The following is a 19,292-nucleotide window of genomic DNA, read 5'->3' as shown; positions in this document are numbered from 1 at the left end:
GCTCATAGTTTATTTTCATTCTTTAAAAGTTTGATCCATTAACTTTGGGTTTGACTGTAATTTTACTACAAATAAAAATGAATGACTTTGCTTTTAGATTGGTGGAATAATAGGAAAATTAAAATCCTGATACTTTTAAAGGTAAGAATATGTGAAATCATTTTGATTTCCAGATCATGTATTTTTACAAACACTGATTATTTTTTGCTATCTTGAATTCCTGATTCAAGGTACCTTTCTTATATACTCCAAGACTTGGCACCAGGAGTCAGGAGAAATGTATTTCAACAGGATTTGCCATTTATTCAAGGGAATAAATCCCTTTCCAAGAGTTTGAAGCTAATTATCTTCCAAATGAGCCAGTTCATATATAAGTGTAGGATATGCTCTTTGAAATGACTCTTCTTAGTGTTGAGCTAACCACTTCTCTCTACTAGTTTAATTTTATGTTTTCAGAATTTTTTTTTGTATTTTTAGGCAGCTTCTACTTTGGGTGCCAAATTAGCCTGTGTGAATGATGCCCTTTTCCTTAGCTACAGTAGTAAAAGGCAAAAATGGTTTTGCAGAACCATGTAAATTTACATACTTAAATGGAGTCTGATTTATATTGTGCCAAGTATCATCATTATGTAGGCTTTGAAATGAAATTATGATAGAAATATATGAGGCATATGTTCTATTCTAATTTAATTATGCCTTTGAGTAACTTTAAAAAAAATCCATAATCTGGGATGATGATATCTAAGAATTGTATACATTTATTTACAGGTTTTGTTCTTTGTAAGAAATTATATTTCTCAATTTTTGTACAAAAGTTTTAAATCTCATTTTATATTTCAATAATAATTAGCATAACGGGAAGTAACATTTATAGTGTTCTTACAAGATGTCATGCATGATTGCATGCAAGATTACATGCATGATGTAAATTATCTTTTACTCTGTAATTTTCATAGCAAAGCTGCATAGTTTAATTCTCACATAAGGAAAACCTTAATGTTTAATCATTATTATTATTCAAAACACATGGACAGCGATGCACACAGAGATACACACACACACACACACACACACACACACACACAATCCTTGTGGCCCCCGAAAACCAAGAACAAAAGTAAATCTTTAAAAAGTGACCACCCTGAACACATGTGACAGATCTAGCAAATTACTTTTATTTACATAGAAATGTGCACACATACCTTCTCTGTACACAGAAAATTCTAAGTATATATACATACATGTTCCCACATACTTTACAATAAATAGTACTTTACCCTTGTTTCTAGATAAACATAAAAAGATGTCTCAAGATATTACTCACCAATCACAGAATTACAGAAGCACCTGAAGAAGTCAGAGCAGAAACTTCAAGCCTGTACAACCACACACTAGGCCTAGTACAATTTTTACAAAAGACAAAATCGAACACTTTGAAGATATCACTAGTAAAAGGAAAGGATTGGAAATGCCAAATGGGGAACAGAGCTGTTGTTTTCTGAACAGTGTGATAGAGTGTTTTTGTTCATTAGACATACTTTTCTTAATCTTCAATTGAACATTTTACTTTCATTAATATTTTACAGAAAGAAAGGGGAAAATGAAGTTAACTTCTACTCTCTAAAGGGTAACCATACTTTGAGTCTTGATTACTAGAAGCTTCACCCTTCCAATCATTTTGTGCAATTCAGTCACTATCCAGTTTTGCACTATGTGCCCATCCCTCACCCATCACTGAATCAAAGAAGGGCAATGAGAGTGAAGTCACATTAAATTCAAAGTCTTTTTAGGAGCCTAGTAGTCAAGACTTGGCTTAGGTTCAAATGTAATTTTCTATTTCCACATTGGGGTTTGATCCTTCATCCTAATGATTAACAAAATCCAAAGAGGACCTAATTTGGGAATCCAGAGGTAATTAATCCAGATCCCTGATGTTTCCAAACCTCTATTCCACTTTTATATTCACCGTTTTGCCTAGGAAAGAAATGTTTGGCTCTCAAACCCAGACTTGTTCTGTGTATTATGTAAAATCACACTATCAAATGAATAGATTGTGATCCTAAACTCTTTAGTGAATGGGAGGTTTATGTGATTTCTGTTAATGTCACAGCATGGAGTTTGGTCAGTTTCTGAAAATATAATGATTTTCCTTCAGATTTACACCAAGATTGCTTTTTTGATGCTCCAGCATTACTAAACCTGTGAGAATCCTGTTGTGAGAAGCCAATACACATTTAACAGTTTAAAGTCTGTTCCACTCAACTCCACTTCAGAGAATAGTGCACTGTTTCCCCCTACAGCACAGCATGGCAACTTCAGAGAGGAGTCTGGCAATACATTTTACCCTATTACCCTATCTTCCCGCATATCAGGTTTGAAGAAACAGATAGTACTATAAAAACAAGAGGATCTAATGTCAGAAACACAATTCATCTATCAAATACTATCTTTCCAGTTACTTTACTGAATTTTCTATTTTTAATGGTAACCTTCCAAACACAGTTCAAGGCAGACCCATTCTGAGAGCAGTGCTTATTACATGCATAATTTAGTTCCTTCTTCACACATGGCTACCACTGAGGTTCTTTAAGAGAAACAATATTTCTAGAACTTAGTCATCTTACAAGAAAGTAACGTCTTGGTAAGCAGTTTGGCTTTTTAGATAAAGGTACTTATGATGGAAAACAAACACATTTCACATAGGAATGTGCTTCTATTTTTTTTCTTTTAACTTGAAAACCAGATAGGGAGCTGAGGTTCACTTCCAGAAACCAAAGGGATCCTTCACCACAGAGAGCTGGGCTTTGTTTCTTAGTCATTCTGGTTAAATATACACATGTTCTTAATTTCTATCATGGTGAGGAGGTTCATCCAGAAGATAAGTATGGAGTTTCGCTATGGTAATTGTAATCAGGACAGACCTTTTGCACAAGTTTATAATCAACGCTGTAAAAGGCAATGTAAATGCAAATGACCTTGAAGGGCTTGGAGCATAACCAAGACACATGGCTCTGAGTCTGCTCCTGGTAGCAGATCTTGGATGGGTCAAAGTTGCACAGGGCAGTCTTCTTCGCCCGATCTGTTTTTTCATACTCAATGCGACAATTGAAAGATTTGGATTCCTTGGTCTCCAAGGTTGACTGGGGAGAAACTTCAAACTCTACCACTTTCGAGGGCGGGACCAAGCTTACCGAAACGTTACCCAGGCCTGTGGAATTATGCCGGAAATAAACACTGAAGGTTCCATTTCCATGGTCGACAATTTTCCCCGTGATGAGGAGGTTGAGTTTGACAGTTTTAATGTTGGAATGAAAGTCACCCCATCCAAACATTTTCTTAAATTTTCCTGTCTTAACTATTGGCCGGCGTTTAGTTCTCGTTAATGGCTCCTGGACCTCTGTGATGTTGGCCAGCCAATCCCAAAAGGTGTCCATGCTGTCTGCATAGGCCAGTGGACCGGGCTTGGGTGCTGGAGATTGTTTCACGAACAGACGCAGGGGACTGATAATCCTTGAGTGAACCACGTTTCCAACCAGCGTTCCTGCAGCATCTTTATCCTCCCAATCCAGACCCTCTGTGGCAGGCACCACCTCTTTACTCTCACAAAACAGCTGTGGAGAAGAGAAGAAAGAGAAATAATCTTCAGGATATGCTTTGAGCATGCACACAGAAACAGAAGAGAAGCTCAGTATTGTTTATGTTCTTGCTAAATACCCTTTCTCTCCCTTTCTTCTCTTTTATTTTTTGCTTTCTCTCACAGGCACCTGATAAACACATACACAGCGGGGCTCAGTACTCTGAGGTGAATATTTAATGTGAGTGATGTAAAACAGTATAACAGTTAACATGGTGAGGGTAAGAAGAAGGGATTTCATTTTCATATGCTGGTGTGGCATCCATTTTCTAGTCTTCCTCTTTTCTTTTTCTAAATTTTTTAATTCTTTTTATTTTTAAATACTGGTACAAAGGATCTGCTATTTAATGGAGGAGTTTGTGAATACAATATATCTGGATCAATGTCATCTCTTTCAACATTCTCTCCGAAAGTTGAGGAGGATATTGTTGGCCACTCATGTGATAAAGTCATAGAAATTCTGAGATCTTGTCCTTCCTGTGGAAGACAATTCTAGATGCTGTATTGTGCCAATGATTTATAAATCACCTGAATATAAGGTAGAAATAAGTCTTTTAAATGTATTTGAAATTATTATTGTTATCAGTATATTCAGTGGTTTAAGGCAATTTTATAGAAGAATACGACCGCAACACAAACTCTAACAGAAAGCATGTGGTTAGTATTAAAATTCTACAAAAGATTAATTTGTGGGAACAGTACACTTGGTTACTTTTCTGGAAACAGAAATAAATGTGGAATGTATACATTTACAAACTACTTATGATTTGGTAAGTTTCACTACAACAAAATTAACTCGAATATGGAAATGATACACAAGTTATGTGCCTTTGTTTTACAAGCTTACATTATCTGGCTATAGATTATAGGCACTGAAATGCCACTGTATTTTCCTTTTTATGCTCTTTGTAGTATGTGTCCTCATGGTTTCTCACAATCATTCAGTTAAGTCAGATGGAATCTGACAACTCTTGCTTGGAGCAAATATTTATGGATGAGTTATAAAGTCTGGAAAGTACAGATTTCTTTTGGAAACACAGATAGGTTCTTATCTCCAGTGGCACAAACCCCTTTTGTAATGATTCCATGGAGAACTGTCATCATGGTGAAAAGGATGCCCTAAGAAGTGTGAAGTAATGCACCTTCTATCTGATAAATATAATGTAACCCTTATATTAATTACAATAAAAATATATGGAATTAAAAAAGGAAGCTAGGCTGTGTTTAGGGACTGTGTCTCTAGTCTTAGATTCTTCAAAACACTTTGTACAACTGATGTCAGATTATTTTAGATAGTATTGCATTCCATTTTAGCATAAACATTGCTTGAATTATAAATACTACACAAGAATGTATGGTATAGCCTGATAATTCAAGAAACCATTTGGTATAGTCATGAAAGTTTAGAAGTTTAATCTGGGATTAGTAGTGCATATCTGTAATGGCAGATACTTGTGAAGATTGTTTTCCCAGGCCACCTAGCCAAAAGTGTAAGACTCTGTCTGGACGAAAGAAAAAGAAAGAAAGAAAGAAAGAAAGAAAGAAAGAAAGAAAGAAAGAAAGAAAGAAAGAAAGGACTGGAAGTGTAGCATAGTGGTAGAGTGCTGGTCTCGTATGCATGATGCACTGGGTTTGAATCTTTGGAACCATATGCATAGAAAAAGCTGAAAGTGATGCTGTGGCTCAAGTGGCAGAGCATCAGCCTTGAGCAAAAAGTGTCCAAGAGCAGTGCCTAGTCCCTGAGTTCAAGCTCCATGACTGGCAAAAAAAAAGCAAAACGACAAGAGGCATGGCTCAAGAGATAGAATACTTGCTTAGCAAGTCTGAAGTCCTGAGGTCAGTCTCTAGAAGTACAAATGATGCTTGTACACTTAAATTCTAACAGAATATTTTGAAAAGTGTCACCATTTAGATCAGGATTGCTGCAAAGTAGGAATCCAAGGACTCGATATATATGAGATGTGTGTGTGTTTTAAAATGTGTTTCTCGTCCTAAAATTACTGAAGTTGAAAAAGAGTATATTGATATAATTTTATATTTTTTAAGTCAAACACATCTGGTCTCTTCTTAGGGCTTGTACAATGTGCATTTGATACTTCCTTCTTTCTCTATTTGTTAGGATTTCATAATCACCAAGAAAATAAGGATCATAATCCAGAATTTGGTTCTCAAAATATGTGGTACTGTAACTGTAGTTTTCTACCCAAATATTTTATTTAAATATTAGCTTACAAAGTGTTATATCACCTAATCATTTGACATACAACTTTCATGCTGTCATAATAAATGAAATAATTAAATTATGAACAAAATATAAAAATATAATATAAATAAGGCAATGAAAATTAAAGCATATATAGCTTTAATCAGATCACTCTGTGTCTTAAAAATGTTACTGCATTTGTGAAGAGCACTAAAAGCATCATTGAACACTCTTATTGTGATATGCAGAAACTAAATGTCAACAGCCCATGGAGATTGGTAGTCTGGTTCCAGGTCTGATTTGAGTTTTGCTGAGAACTGGTGTGAGTTGGTCCAAGTGATGTGTCCTGGCCTCTCTCCAGAGAAAGGATAAGGTTATCTGGACCGATAGGATACTCTTTCTGTCTGATTATCATGATCCAATTTCTACTTCCCGTGAGCATCATTCTCATTGCCCATAATCTATTACCTAGTTTTCACAATCTCCAGTGTTTTAGGTTTTCCTGCTTCAGAAGTACTAACAGGTTGGCCTACCGTTTGCCGAGCACTTCTGTCTTAAAGAAATGCTTGCTTGCTGATCTCGATTCCTTGACTTGGTACAGCTTCAAAACTTCTTTCCTCGGGCTTGTTTTCTTTCTCTTTCATAGGGCATATCCCTTTCATCATTCTTCCTTTGTAAGATGCTTAAAATACCATAATTTATGTTCTTCACACATTTACTAGTAATTAACATTCATTAGTAAATTTTCTATTCAAAATGTTTTTCAACCACAAATATGAAAACACTCTTGGCTACCAGGATCAGTCTACTTTTTCTTTTCTTTCTCTCCATCTCTGTTTGTCATCTCGTACACATTTTCCCTGAAATTTTTCTGCTGATGTCATTTCTCTTGATTGAGGGCTTTGCTCAATTTACTCCTCTGTTATTGAAAGTCTATAAACATTGAGATTACCATTCAAACACAAGTAGGTTTTGTAATCATATAGCATCTTCATGTAGGTGGTTTTGATGTATTTCAGACAATATGTTAAAAACCCCAACATCTTAGGATATGCTTATTTCTAGGACTTCCATTGTAATGATTCTAAGGTTCTTCAATGATAATATTAAATGAACATTAACTTAAACTCTTTTTAAAGATTTTTAGATTTTCCTGGAAGTAAATCATAATGTAACAGAAATACATCCAAAACATATGACTCACAGCAGAAATAAGTGTGTATAAATTTAATTAAAAAAAAACACCACTAATCAAATAGAAAGACAGGATGCAATACTAATGTTTTAAGAAAGGTTCTTTAACTTTTCAGAACATACTTTCATAAAAATTAATTTCTAAGAAATTCATTCAAATTATAATTCTTCATTTCCCAGTCTACTGAAGGAACTTGTTATTTTAAAGATGATCTATCTATCTATCTATCTATCTATCTATCTATCTATCTACCTATCTATCTATATTTTTTTCCAGTAACAGGGACTGAACTCAGGGCATGAGCACTGTCCTTGGGCTTTTTTAAGGCTAGACATCTACCACTTGAGCCACAGCACTACTTCTAGCTTTTTCTGTGTATATGATACCAAGGAATTAAACCCAAGTCTTCCTGTATGCTAGGCAAGCACTTTCCTACTAGGCCATGCTCCCAGCACCAAGAACAACTTCTGGAGTAATTCGAGATTAAAATTATTTATTTATTTATTTTTTTATATTTATTTATTTATTTATTTATTGTCAGTTGTGGACTTGAACTCTGGGCCTGGGCACTGTCCCTGAGCTCTTCACCTCAAGACTAGTGCTATAACACTTGAGCCACAGTGCCACTTCCTACAAAAATATTTAACCAAAGCTACAGATTGATAACATGTCCCTTTTCTAGCAAAAGCACTCAGATAAAAACTACTTAGGTCATATGTATACACATATATATGATTACATGTGTAAAAGTATACATATATGTGGATGTGGATATATATATTATATATGTACACTGAATCATGTTTGCTTTCCCTAAATCATCACCTTTCTAACTTCTTTTGACATGGTTATCCAAATTCAGAAAAGATGTATATAAATTCATCTCATTATTTTACACAGAGAGTTACCAAAAGTACTGATTTTCAAACTCAGTTTGAATTTCAGTTAGTCTGCAATAATATACTAGTAGAAGCTGCTAACTCTATCCCTCCAACTCTTTCTCCCTTTGACTTAACTTTTCCAGCCTTCCTTTATTATATATAGCATTTCTAGTGAGAAAGCACACTCCCATATATCATGCCTGTGTGATGGTTTCATGCCCAAGGCCATGGCTGAAGCTTCCAAGGCTCATGCTTAAACTCAGAAGACATAGTCATGGAAAATGGAGGCTATTAAATCTCATTCCTACTTCTCACTGGGAAGCAGCCTGGAATGGCAGAACAAAGCACAATATTTGGTATCTGATGACATCATCACCCCTTGCATAACTTCATGACCTGAATCCCAGTTTTTCCCTGTATCCTTTGCTGGCTGTATGAAAGGACTAAATGTAAGAATAGTTGGAGCCAAATCCTTGACAAAAGGCATTCAATGACTGATGACCCCTCCATGGTCCAATGGGCACTTCAGATCTCCTACTCAAGAAATGTTTCCAAAGGATTATATGAATCAAGACTACATTGATTAGCATTTAATTGACTAACTTGTTCCATTCCATGTGATAAATTAATAACCACGTAGGAATCAACCTTCTCAACCCCAGGACATCAATCACTTCTTCAGTGTGTTCAGCTGCATTGGCAGCTGAGGCACATTCAGATCACAGGTTCCGGTGATTTCTCTTTGCTGACAAAATGTGTTTATGGATCGCTGATTCTGACATCATATGACTCAGCATAGGAATCTGAACTTACAGAGCATCCAGCAGGCACCCTCATTCCCCAGCAGACAGCTTCTGTGATGCGACACAGCTGAGAAGGTTGTGGGTGGTTCTGAACCTGATGGCAAACCCCTCTGTGTGAGGCAAGATTGTTGATAGGTACAAATACATGGATGTATCCTGCTGGTTGCTTTTGTATTCCACTGGGCTCTTTGTGCTCATTTCAGCATCACTGCTGTCTTTTGTCCCATCTTATTACAATGATAATGCGAGCACATTTAACCTCAGGCACAAAATGGAGTTTTAAGAAGGGAAAGAAAGAGGGATTGCTGTGCTTTATCTGTTTGAACATTCCATGATTTCAACACATTTATCAAAGCTTAAGTAATTTATGTCTTGGCAGGGTGTATCAATTTCACAAAGCACACACATTAGCTAGATACAATGATATCATATTAGCTTTTTCTGCATCTCACATAAGAGCTCAAAAAGATTAATAAAAGCTCAAACCTTCATCAATTAAATGAAGCAGGTGGAAGGAAGGGGGCAGTGCAATAAGACTGTATTTCATTTCAGTTCTTTTGTTTTTTGCAGGTTTGGGGGGGTTGAAGATGACAGGTTCAAATCATTCATCATAACAAGCTGAAGTTGAATTTCACTGATAATTAAATGCCTTTTGTCCCAAGAGGCAGAGAGCTTGCAATGAATTATATAGTAGCAGATGTGAGAACTGTCACAAATTATGGAAATAATTTATAAACTAAAAGACATCTTCCCCTGAAAACATTATATCAGAAAAGACATTTTTAAATGTATCTGCTGCATATTCCTTTAATTAGCATCTTATTATGGCTAAACTGTAGTTTATAGAAAAGTTGAACAATGCAAGAATTCCTATATATCCTGCTCCCAGTTCTCTCCATTGTTAATATCTATTACTCCAATGAACTTCACACAAGTAATGAACCACTACTAACCCTTAAACTTTACTTAGTTGTCCTTAGGTATTTTATTTTATTGACTTAATTACAATAGTCTGAAAAAAATGTCAACATATTTGGTCATTATGAAACCTTGAGCTTCTCTTGCATGAGACAATTACTTAGATTTTCTTTGTTTCATGTGACTGAATGTTTTGATAAATACTGGTCAGATATTTTGTAAAACAGTTTCCAACTTGGCTTTTTCTGGTGCTTTCCTCATAATTAGTCTGAGATGATAGGTTTGGGAGAGGAAGAACCCAGATATGAAGTCATGATATCATTTTTAAGGACTTGAGATTGTCATTGACCTTGATACTATGGATTATGTAGGAAAGATTCGTACCAAAAAGTCTTGCTTTTATAATTCTCATAAGGCTTGAAGAGTTTTCTTTTCTTAAACTTAGTGCAATTTAAATTACATTCAATGGCATCTTGGTTCAGGATTGATTTTTTTTTTTTTTTGCCAGTCCTGGGCTTAAGCTCAGGACCTGAGTACTGTCCTTGGATTTTTATCAAGGCTAAAGCTTGACCACTTGAGCCTCAGCACCACTTCTGGCTTTTTCTAAGTATGTGGTACCAAGAAATCGAACCCGGGTCTTCATGCATGCTAGGCAAGCACTCTACCACTAGGCCAAACTCACAGCCCTGATAGTTTTAAAATAAAAATTCAAACATTTTAATGTATAACTTCAAGATATTTTTGAATAACATAATTTTGGGTTTTTAGGAATTCACAGTCTTTCTAAATTATTTTGCAATTTTATGTCTAACCCCAATATTGTATTATTATTTTATTTTTTGTTTAATATTAATGTCTTAAAATTTGGCCTAATTTGATCATTAGTAGCACCATAAAGAAGAGCATGTTCCATACATATCTTGTATACATTGGAATTACTTGTGAAATGTATCAGAATCACAAGTCCCTTCTTAGCAGGAGCCAGTCCATGTACAGTAATTAATTCTATACGCCCAAAGAGAAACAAGCAACTCTAAGATGAAAACTTCTATGCAAGTTTTGACTAAATGGAATGGAATTAATTAAAGATATCTTCACAGATAACTTCTTTTTCTTTTTCTCATTTTCTCTTTCTCTTTCATCTTTCCTTCCTTCCTTCCTTCCTTCTTTCCTTCCTTCCTGATTTGTAACTCTACAAAGGCTCATTTGAATCACACTGTGATTCTCCTGCCTCAACATTCCAACTGCTAGGATTACAGGATGGATCTTGTTTTCTTTTGAGCTTTAGGATATTCAGATCTTTGGCACTAATACAGGAAAACCACTTTCTACATGCCTGTCATCATAATAGTATTGCTTCCTCTCTTTTTAGCTACATGTGAGGCTGGGGTCTCAATTGTGCGAGAGAGAAAAAATTAACACTTAATAATAATAAAAATTCCAAAAGCAAAAATTAATAACAGAAGTTTTAAGCTTTCAACTTCTGATACTCAAATTCTATTTAATACCAACACACCAGTATCGGAACAAATAAATCCATCCTATATCTTTCTTAATAAATGACATTTTTCTTGGGCTGGGAGTTTTGGCCTAGTGGTAGAGTGCTTGCATAGCATCCACTCCGTACCACAGACATAGAAAAAAGCTGGAAAGTGGTGCTTTAACACAAGTGGTAGAGCTCTAGCCTTGAGAAAATAAAGGACAGTGCCCAGGCCCTGTGAGCTCAAGCCCTGGACTGGCAAAAAAAAAAAGAGATGAAGAAGAAGAAAAATAAATGATATTTTTCTTATTTAAAGTGACCACAAAGGAAGCAACCTTGCTCTTCTTGGCCAGTATTTAACAATTCTATGTGGCACATTTGTTCAGCACTTATTGACTCTCTACTTACATGGCAACAGGGGAGTAAAGGATACATGATTTCCTAATTCCAGATGAGCCCTTTAAACCCTCTGTTGCTAAATATGCTTCTCTTGACTTAGCAGGAAAACATTAGAAGATTTCCTATTTTGTTAACATACTCTTCTTAACAAAATAGGAAATCTGTGACAGCTGAGAACTAGTTTCACCAATACATGATATATTTTTATTCAGGACTACATTCATTACTCATTGGGGTGTGTGTGTGTGTGTGTGTGTGTGTGTGTGTGTGTGTGTGTGTGTGTGCATGCTCACAGATATGCATGTGTGCCTGTCCTGGGACTTGAAATGTGAGTCTGGGTGCTATCGCTGAAATTTTGTGCTCAAGGCTAGTGCCCTACTACTTGAGCCACAGCTACACTTCTGGCTTTTTTCTTTTTTCTTTTTTGTCATTTAATGGAAATAAAAACCTTACAGATTGAGAGTCTTACAGATTAAGAATCTTATAGAAGCCCAGATTGGCTTCAAACTGCTGTTGTCAGACTTTAGCCTCCTGAATGGTTAAATTAGAGGCATGAGCCATCTGCACCAGACTATTACATTGACTTTTGTCTATACCTGCCATCAGAAAAGTGCTACTGAACTCCCACATGGGGAGTTCATGCAAATCCCTGGACTGGGCAGAAAAGTGGAATGTCCCAATAGAATGTCTACAGTAGAAAAAGTCAGCTCCCCTGTCCTTCAATAGCTGAATTTATCCAATCAAATTAATCACTCTTACGGTGAAGGAATCAACAAAAGATGCAAGGCCTATCAGGCCAGTCAGGACAAGTAAGGCCTGAGCAGGGAAGGATGAGACAGGAGCAATACTGCTTTGGTTTCCTAGAAGTGCTGGGAATCAGGAAAATATAAGTGGACCTTTGGCACAGTTACTAAACTGTCCTGGGACCTTGTGCAAGCATGTCCTTTTTCTGTATCTGGTTTACTTAACAGTGAAATTGTAAAAGGTTGCACTTTAAAGAGACAAAGGGATCTGTGAGATGGAAAGGGACTTATAGTGAGGGGAATTCATTGACAGGGACTCTTCTTTTGCTATTCTATTATGATTATCAGTTAATTTTATCATCAAGGTGATGCACAGAGGGGTTGCAGATACATATGTAAGGTAGTGGTAAGTTTCTTGTCACTGTTACCTCCTCCCACATTTTTCTCCCACTTTCCCTCCCTTTAACCCATACTCCTCACACCCCCAAGCTGTAAAGTTCATTTCCAACATACTCTCTTGTGAGTATTGCTGTGGCAGTGACTGTTGTAAGGAGAGGACCACATAGCAGAGCAGAAATAGATTTGCACTTGTGCTCTACCATGTGTGCATTCACTTATTCAGCACCGGCTTTCCAAACATATTTTGGGTACCTGAATTTATGTTCTCGAAACTGGGAGTGTTTGCTGAAGAGACAAACACAGTCTTTGTATTTATACAATTTGTACAGAAGCATTGAGATGACACGTTAAAGACATATTCCAACAAATAAGAATTCACAAGTCTCTAGTTAATGCTGTATGTTTTAATATAACAGGAAATGTAGAATATTGATTCTAATATAAAGAATAATATAGGTAATAGGGCAAGGATTGAACAAGAACTGAGCAATTGACATATTTATTTAAATGAGAGAAATGAAATCTAAGATTTTCCAGTTGGTAGTTGATAAAGAATGAATTAGCCACAAGAAAAACAAATCAACCATTGTATTTTATATTCCCATATCACTTGATCCAAATTGTGTATTGATTTGCTTATAATTACTATTGAGAGTACGATAACATTACAAAAGTATAGTTATTTATTTTTTCTTGTAATGGTGACTTTTTACAAGCTTAAACAAGCTCCAATATTCAATTTTCATGGAGTCTGATTTGCAGTGCAGTGTTAGGAAAAGTCATCTTCTTAGTAGGCCTTGTATTTCTTAAAACTCCAGTGGACTTTGAAGGGTGTGTGACTTTTAGTTTTGTGTTCTGTGGTAGTCAGACCTCTGTGGAATTATTATACAATGCTCTCATTAAATCTATATAATTAATATCAATATACATTAATGACACTTGATACTAAAGTAAACATGCCATAGGTATTTAAGAATATTTAAAAATAATACTTGACCTTTGTCATCAAAGGTGTCTTACAAACTTACTAGTAAATGAGTCTAGCTACTGATCAACATTATTACAAAGGCTAAAAAATGTTCTACATGTAAAAGAAAACCAAGCCCGGGACTGGGAGCATGTCCTAGTGGTAGAGTGCTTGCCTAGTATGCACCAAGACCTAGGTTCAATTCCTCGGTACCACTTATATAGAAAAAGCTGAAAGTGGTGCTGTGGCTCAAGTGGTAGAGCACTAGCCTTGAGGAATGCCCAAGGACAGTGCTCAGGCCCTGAGTTCAACTCAGGACTGGCAGAAAAAAAGACAAGCTATCAAAATTTTTCCATAGGTGTAATATGAAAGAGACATTTATACCTTGAGAAGAGTTCAGATTTCTGTGTTCCACATATCTCTTGTGCTGTCCCTTGGTTATCTCATATTGTTACAGTATCTCACTTTGTTGTCTGATATATTGGATATATTTGTATTTGGTTATTTAAAATTGGATAGGGAAGGGGGAAAACAAGATGAAGGGTGGGGGTAGGGGGGAGGGAAATGAGGACCAAGACATGAGAAAGGGTATCAATGTATGTGAAGTAATGCACCTTCTATCTGGCGAATATAATGTAACCCTTCTATTAATTACAATAAAAAATATATGTAAAAAAGAAAAATGAACATAAGATAATTACAGTCTATGCTGGCTTACTGTGACATAATTGGTATAATATATAGTGCTTACATATATAATCATTTTCAAAGGAAGGCTATATCTATTTTAAAACACATCAAAAATGTGTACTCCTTTGTGGAACAGAGAGGATCATGAGGAAGAACTTGGTGTTCCCTCATGTGAATCTGTAACAAGCTAGATGAGTTGACTTTTTCTTGATAAAAAGATTGGCATACTGGGCGCTGGTGACTCATGCCTGTAATCCTAACTACTCAGGAGTCTGGATCCGAGGATGGCAATTCAAAGCCAGTTCTGGCACAAAAGTCTGTGAGACTCTGATCTCCAATTAACCACCAGAAAACTGCAAGTGGCACTGTGACTCAAGTGGTAGGACAGTAGCCTTGAGCTGAAAAGCTCAGGGACAGTGCCTAGGCCTAGAGTTCAAGCTCCAGGACTGCCTCCCCAAAAAGAGAAAATATTGGCATGCAACATATACACAATAGAGATCTTCAAATATTTATGGGGCAGCTGGTTTGTGCCTGTTGGATATCCTAGAAGCATTATTGTTCTTCCAGAGTGACAATGATAGTCACATACCAGTTAGAAAGTATAACTGGCATGCTTTGTAGCTTGTTCATAGAACAAGTTGACCTATATAACTAAGTAAATTAATTTAAGCCAAGACTCCTTAAATGATTACTGCAATATAACCTCAAGATGGTTTTTTAATCCATTACAGTGGAAAACTTAAAGACCAATAAGGAGAGTTGCTCCAAAGTCTCATGCTCCTTGCTTCCATACCTTATATATTGCATAGTTTATATGTGTTTTAACAATCCTGTCCTGTATGCTACAGTAAAAACTAAATGACAACTTGCTCAGCAGAAAAATAAATAAATAAAACCATTATTGAGATCGAACTCAGCATCCCATTAATTTTTTTTTTTTTGCTTGTAAATAAATCTTGGGAAGCTTTCTCTGGGTAGAGATTTTCCAGAACATCATCCTTGCTGACAGCACGGGAACACATTTCTGCTGGACAACATGCAATGCTATATTGATGATTAGTCTTACGACTAGCCCTAGGGTCATATTTCTGGTGCTCTATTACAGAACTGTCACAGTAGATTAGACAAAGAATGACAAAAAGAGATGAAGAATGAAAGAGTCAAACATCTATCAATGTATTAATTGCACCTATTAATATTGCATGGCACAATGTGGCATTGTTTGAAAATTCATTTTGCGAGTTGGAAAACAAATGATTGCTTAGAGAAGAAAGCTAAACAGTGGACACGCTTCCTGCTGAGAGGGGCAAACTCATTGTACTTTCCAGATATCTTTTAATAGCTACCCTTTACATTTTACTAAATTGATACATGAGCTAACAGGAAATATAAGTGTGAAGACAGAAATCTTAGCAGTAAGAGCCAAAAAAAGGCTAGATTGCATTGCTTGGCAGTAGCTTTATTGCTAAGGTTAAATATGGCAATTCTTATTTTATCTTGATGACAGTAAGCTCAAAAATCGGTAACTTAAGTACTTCTAAAAAGCTCAGTACACACATAACACACCCATGCACACTTATGCCCATATGCTATTAAACACAAGTAACATACACATAAACACATGTTTTCATGCTGAGAATTCTCAGTAAACACTTGAGGAGAATGTCAGAAAAAAATACAGAATTTATTTTGTATTCAGAAGCCAACCAGAAAGGACTCTCTAAACAAACTGTCAAATCAGCTGCAAGGAAATATTAAAGAAACCTTGTGATAAGAGGTTGCTGTATGTGGCAATATATCCCCAGTAAAACGAAGTGAGAAGGCAATCTCATTTGATTCAAGCTATACAAAACCAACCAGGGTACCTTCTAATTTCTGATAAAAGGACTCCTGTCTCATTGAAAGAATGACAAAAGCACTCAGGTGGTGCTATCTACTCTCTTCTATGTGTCCTTTAAATCTCTCTCAAGCTTTCAAATGATAGGAAACCATAAATCCTACTGGACTAGAGCAGCCCGGAGAGACAACATAAAAATATTTTTAAAAAGAAACAGAAGAACAGTCAAATGAGGAGTGGGAATGCCAGATGATTCTATCTCCATGTAATATTTGGCAGGATTTTATTGAGGAGGGAGAAAACACTCAGGGGGTAGAAATGTGCACATATAAATGATGATTTTGGCCAGGCACCAGTGGTTCACACCTGTAATTTTAGTGACTCTGGAGGATGAGATCTAAGGATTATGGTTCAAAGTCAGTCCAGGTAGAAAAGTCTGTGAGACACTTATCCCCAATTAACTAACAAAAATCTGGAAATGGAGCTTGTCTTAAGTGGTAGGGTGCTAGCCTTGAGCAAAAGGCTCAGCAATGGTGCCCAGTCCCCGAGTCCAGCCCTAACCAGCACTAAAATAAAATTGTTAGTTTTATATTCTACCCCATAATTTATTTGATATTTTAACCATCAAGTATCATTAATTTTGCCATTATCCCAATCCTGATGGTGCACCAGTGTGGCTGGACTGAAGTATAAAGTTATTCAAATACAAATCTAATTGATTAACTCAAAAATTGTTCTCAATATTAGCAGTTCTTGGTTAATTATATTCTTTTTATTATTATTGTATTTTATTGCTGGGGAGATGTATAGAGGGGTTACAGTTACATTTATCAGGTAATGGGTACATTATTTTTTGAGCCTTGTTATTTCTTCCCATATTTTCTTCCAGTTTCCCTACGTCCACCTCCTCCCAATCATCTTGTTTTTCCCCTTCCCTTCCCTATTGGAAAAAAACAAATTAACCTATATACAATAAACCAAAGTCAGATAAGGTAACAGCATGAGATAAACCATAAGGGGGAGGGAAAGAGAAAAGAAATAATTTCACATAGTACTTTAAGAACAACAATCACAAAGATAAACCTCTTGTTTCCATATCCTGGAGTTCATTTTGCTTAGCCTCATCCTCTATTACCACATGTCCATAGCTTTTGAGCTATTGGGATCCTCTCCTAGGAGAATCCGAGACATATACTAATTATTATAAATGAGGGAAACCATAAGCTTATATTTCTTTGTGTCTGGCTTACATTGTACAGGATATGAATTTAAGTAGTTAATGCAGAGTATAGTAATTTACTTAAGTGCAATATTCAGTCAGGGACTATTTTTTTTTACAGAATCATAAGCACACATATTTAATCTGCTCCTGTATTATGATCCAATATAAGTTGGCATTAGTCAACAAACAATAAAATAACTACTTAAAAAGAATACAAAATTTCCAGATGATGATTGAGAAGCTAATAAAAAAATGGTGCCAGGTACCATAACAGTAACAGAACTTTGCATTTTTCTGGGGTTTTGTTTTTTATCTTTTTATTAATGGAGTGTGCTGGATGTCTAATTTTGTTCAGATGACTGCAGAACCTGGAAAAGCTGTTGCTGCTATCGATGCATAACATACTGCTATTATTGATCTTTTTATATAAATATAAATATATATAAATATATATTTTGAATTTTTGGAAACTTTAGCTGTGCTGTCAACTTTGGATAAAAGTATCCCAGTTTACCGTGTTGAGTTGGCATTGTACAGAAATTAATAGCCACATTGGTCTAGAAACGTTAAACTTTTTTTTCATTTGTACAGGGGTAAACACACTGTATTAAATATGTAAGGTCTTATCTACGTGGATTTGATTGCAGAAACTAATAAAGTATTCTCTAAATAATAAAAAAAGAATACAAAAGCATAATGTTTGTATATGAAGGTGATAATCTGTTAAAAATTATTTAGCATTAATCTTTCTTGATGTTCACACTGAAATTACACTCTTTAAATAAGACAGTTGACACATATCTTTTTTTGTGATATACATAGGACAAGAAATAACCTTAGAAAGTTGCATGTTAGTGGCTCACACCTAGCTACTTAGGAGGTGGAGATCTGAGGATCATGGTTCAAAGCCAGCCCAGGCACAAAATGTCCATGAGACACTTATTTCAAATTTACCACTAGAAAAATGAGAAGTAGTGATGTGGCTCAAGTGGTAGAGCACTAGCCAAGAACTCAGGGACAATGTTCAGGTCCACATATCAAGTCCCACAACCCACCAAACAGAAAAAAAGAAAGAAAGGAAGGATGGAAGGAAGGAAGGAAGGAAGGAAGGAAGGAAGGAAGGAAGGAAGGAAGGAAGAAAGAAAGGAAGAAAGAAAGAAAGGAAGATAGGAAGAATCCTAGAAGATTAAATGACAGGGTTCAAGATCCAAAAGACAGCTATAAATCTAGAACTCAGATCTTTGTAGAAGGTCATGCTCTTTTTAGTCTAGTAGTCTAAAGTATCTGATACACAACCCAGTCAAACAAGAACAAAAATGCCTTGATTAATAAATTTGTCCAATAAAATAAGAATACTCTTCTTACCACGAAATGGAGTTTATTCTAAACTAGTTTATTAAGCTAAGAGATTGAAAAGGTATGGTAACAATTGCTTAAATATAATTCATATTTTCCTCAGCATAATGTATGCAATATCTATTTTATATAATATTAGCGTTTTTAAGAAAACTATACTCTATTTAACAAAACTATACTTCAGCTTTAAGAAAACTATACATTGTAGTGTAAAATAAAAAAAAATATTTTGGCATTATAAAAAAAAATGAAGTCAAGTGTCCATGGCTTATATCTGTAACTTAGCTAATCCAGAGGATGAGATCTGGAGATCCTGCCTCAAAGCCAGCTCAGACAGGAAAGTCTAAGAGATTCTTGTTTCCAATTAACCACTAGACAGCTGAACACAGACCCATGGCTCACTCAACTTGTACCAGAGTGCTAGCCCTAAGGCAGAAAACAACAACAACACACTCAAGAGCCAATGTCCAGGCTCTGAATTCAAGCCCCAGCATCAGCCATATCTTTCATGTTTTCTCAGGAGCAATCAGTTCACTTCAAACAAACAGATTATAGTTCATACTCC

At 35.8% G+C, this 19,292-nt stretch overlaps 1 protein-coding gene across 1 annotated transcript in view; it reads right to left on the bottom strand.

Moving 5' to 3' along the window:
- Positions 1–1,218: 1,218 nt before the first annotated feature.
- Nxph2 (neurexophilin 2) overlaps positions 1,219–19,292 on the bottom strand; it is a 122,150-nt gene continuing 104,076 nt past the window's right edge. The window contains exon 2 of the mRNA XM_090343130.1: positions 1,219–3,611. Coding sequence (XP_090199256.1) covers positions 2,868–3,611 — 744 coding nt within the window. The 3' untranslated portion in view covers positions 1,219–2,867. The remainder of the gene's footprint in view (positions 3,612–19,292) is intronic.

Source organism: Megascapheus bottae, chromosome 12 (assembly GCF_031878675.1).
Source record: "Megascapheus bottae isolate mThoBot1 chromosome 12, mThoBot2.hap1, whole genome shotgun sequence".
NCBI classification, from domain to species: Eukaryota; Metazoa; Chordata; class Mammalia; order Rodentia; family Geomyidae; genus Megascapheus; species Megascapheus bottae.
The sequence above is the reverse complement of the archived record's forward strand: the minus strand, read 5'-3'. Positions and strand labels throughout refer to the sequence as shown.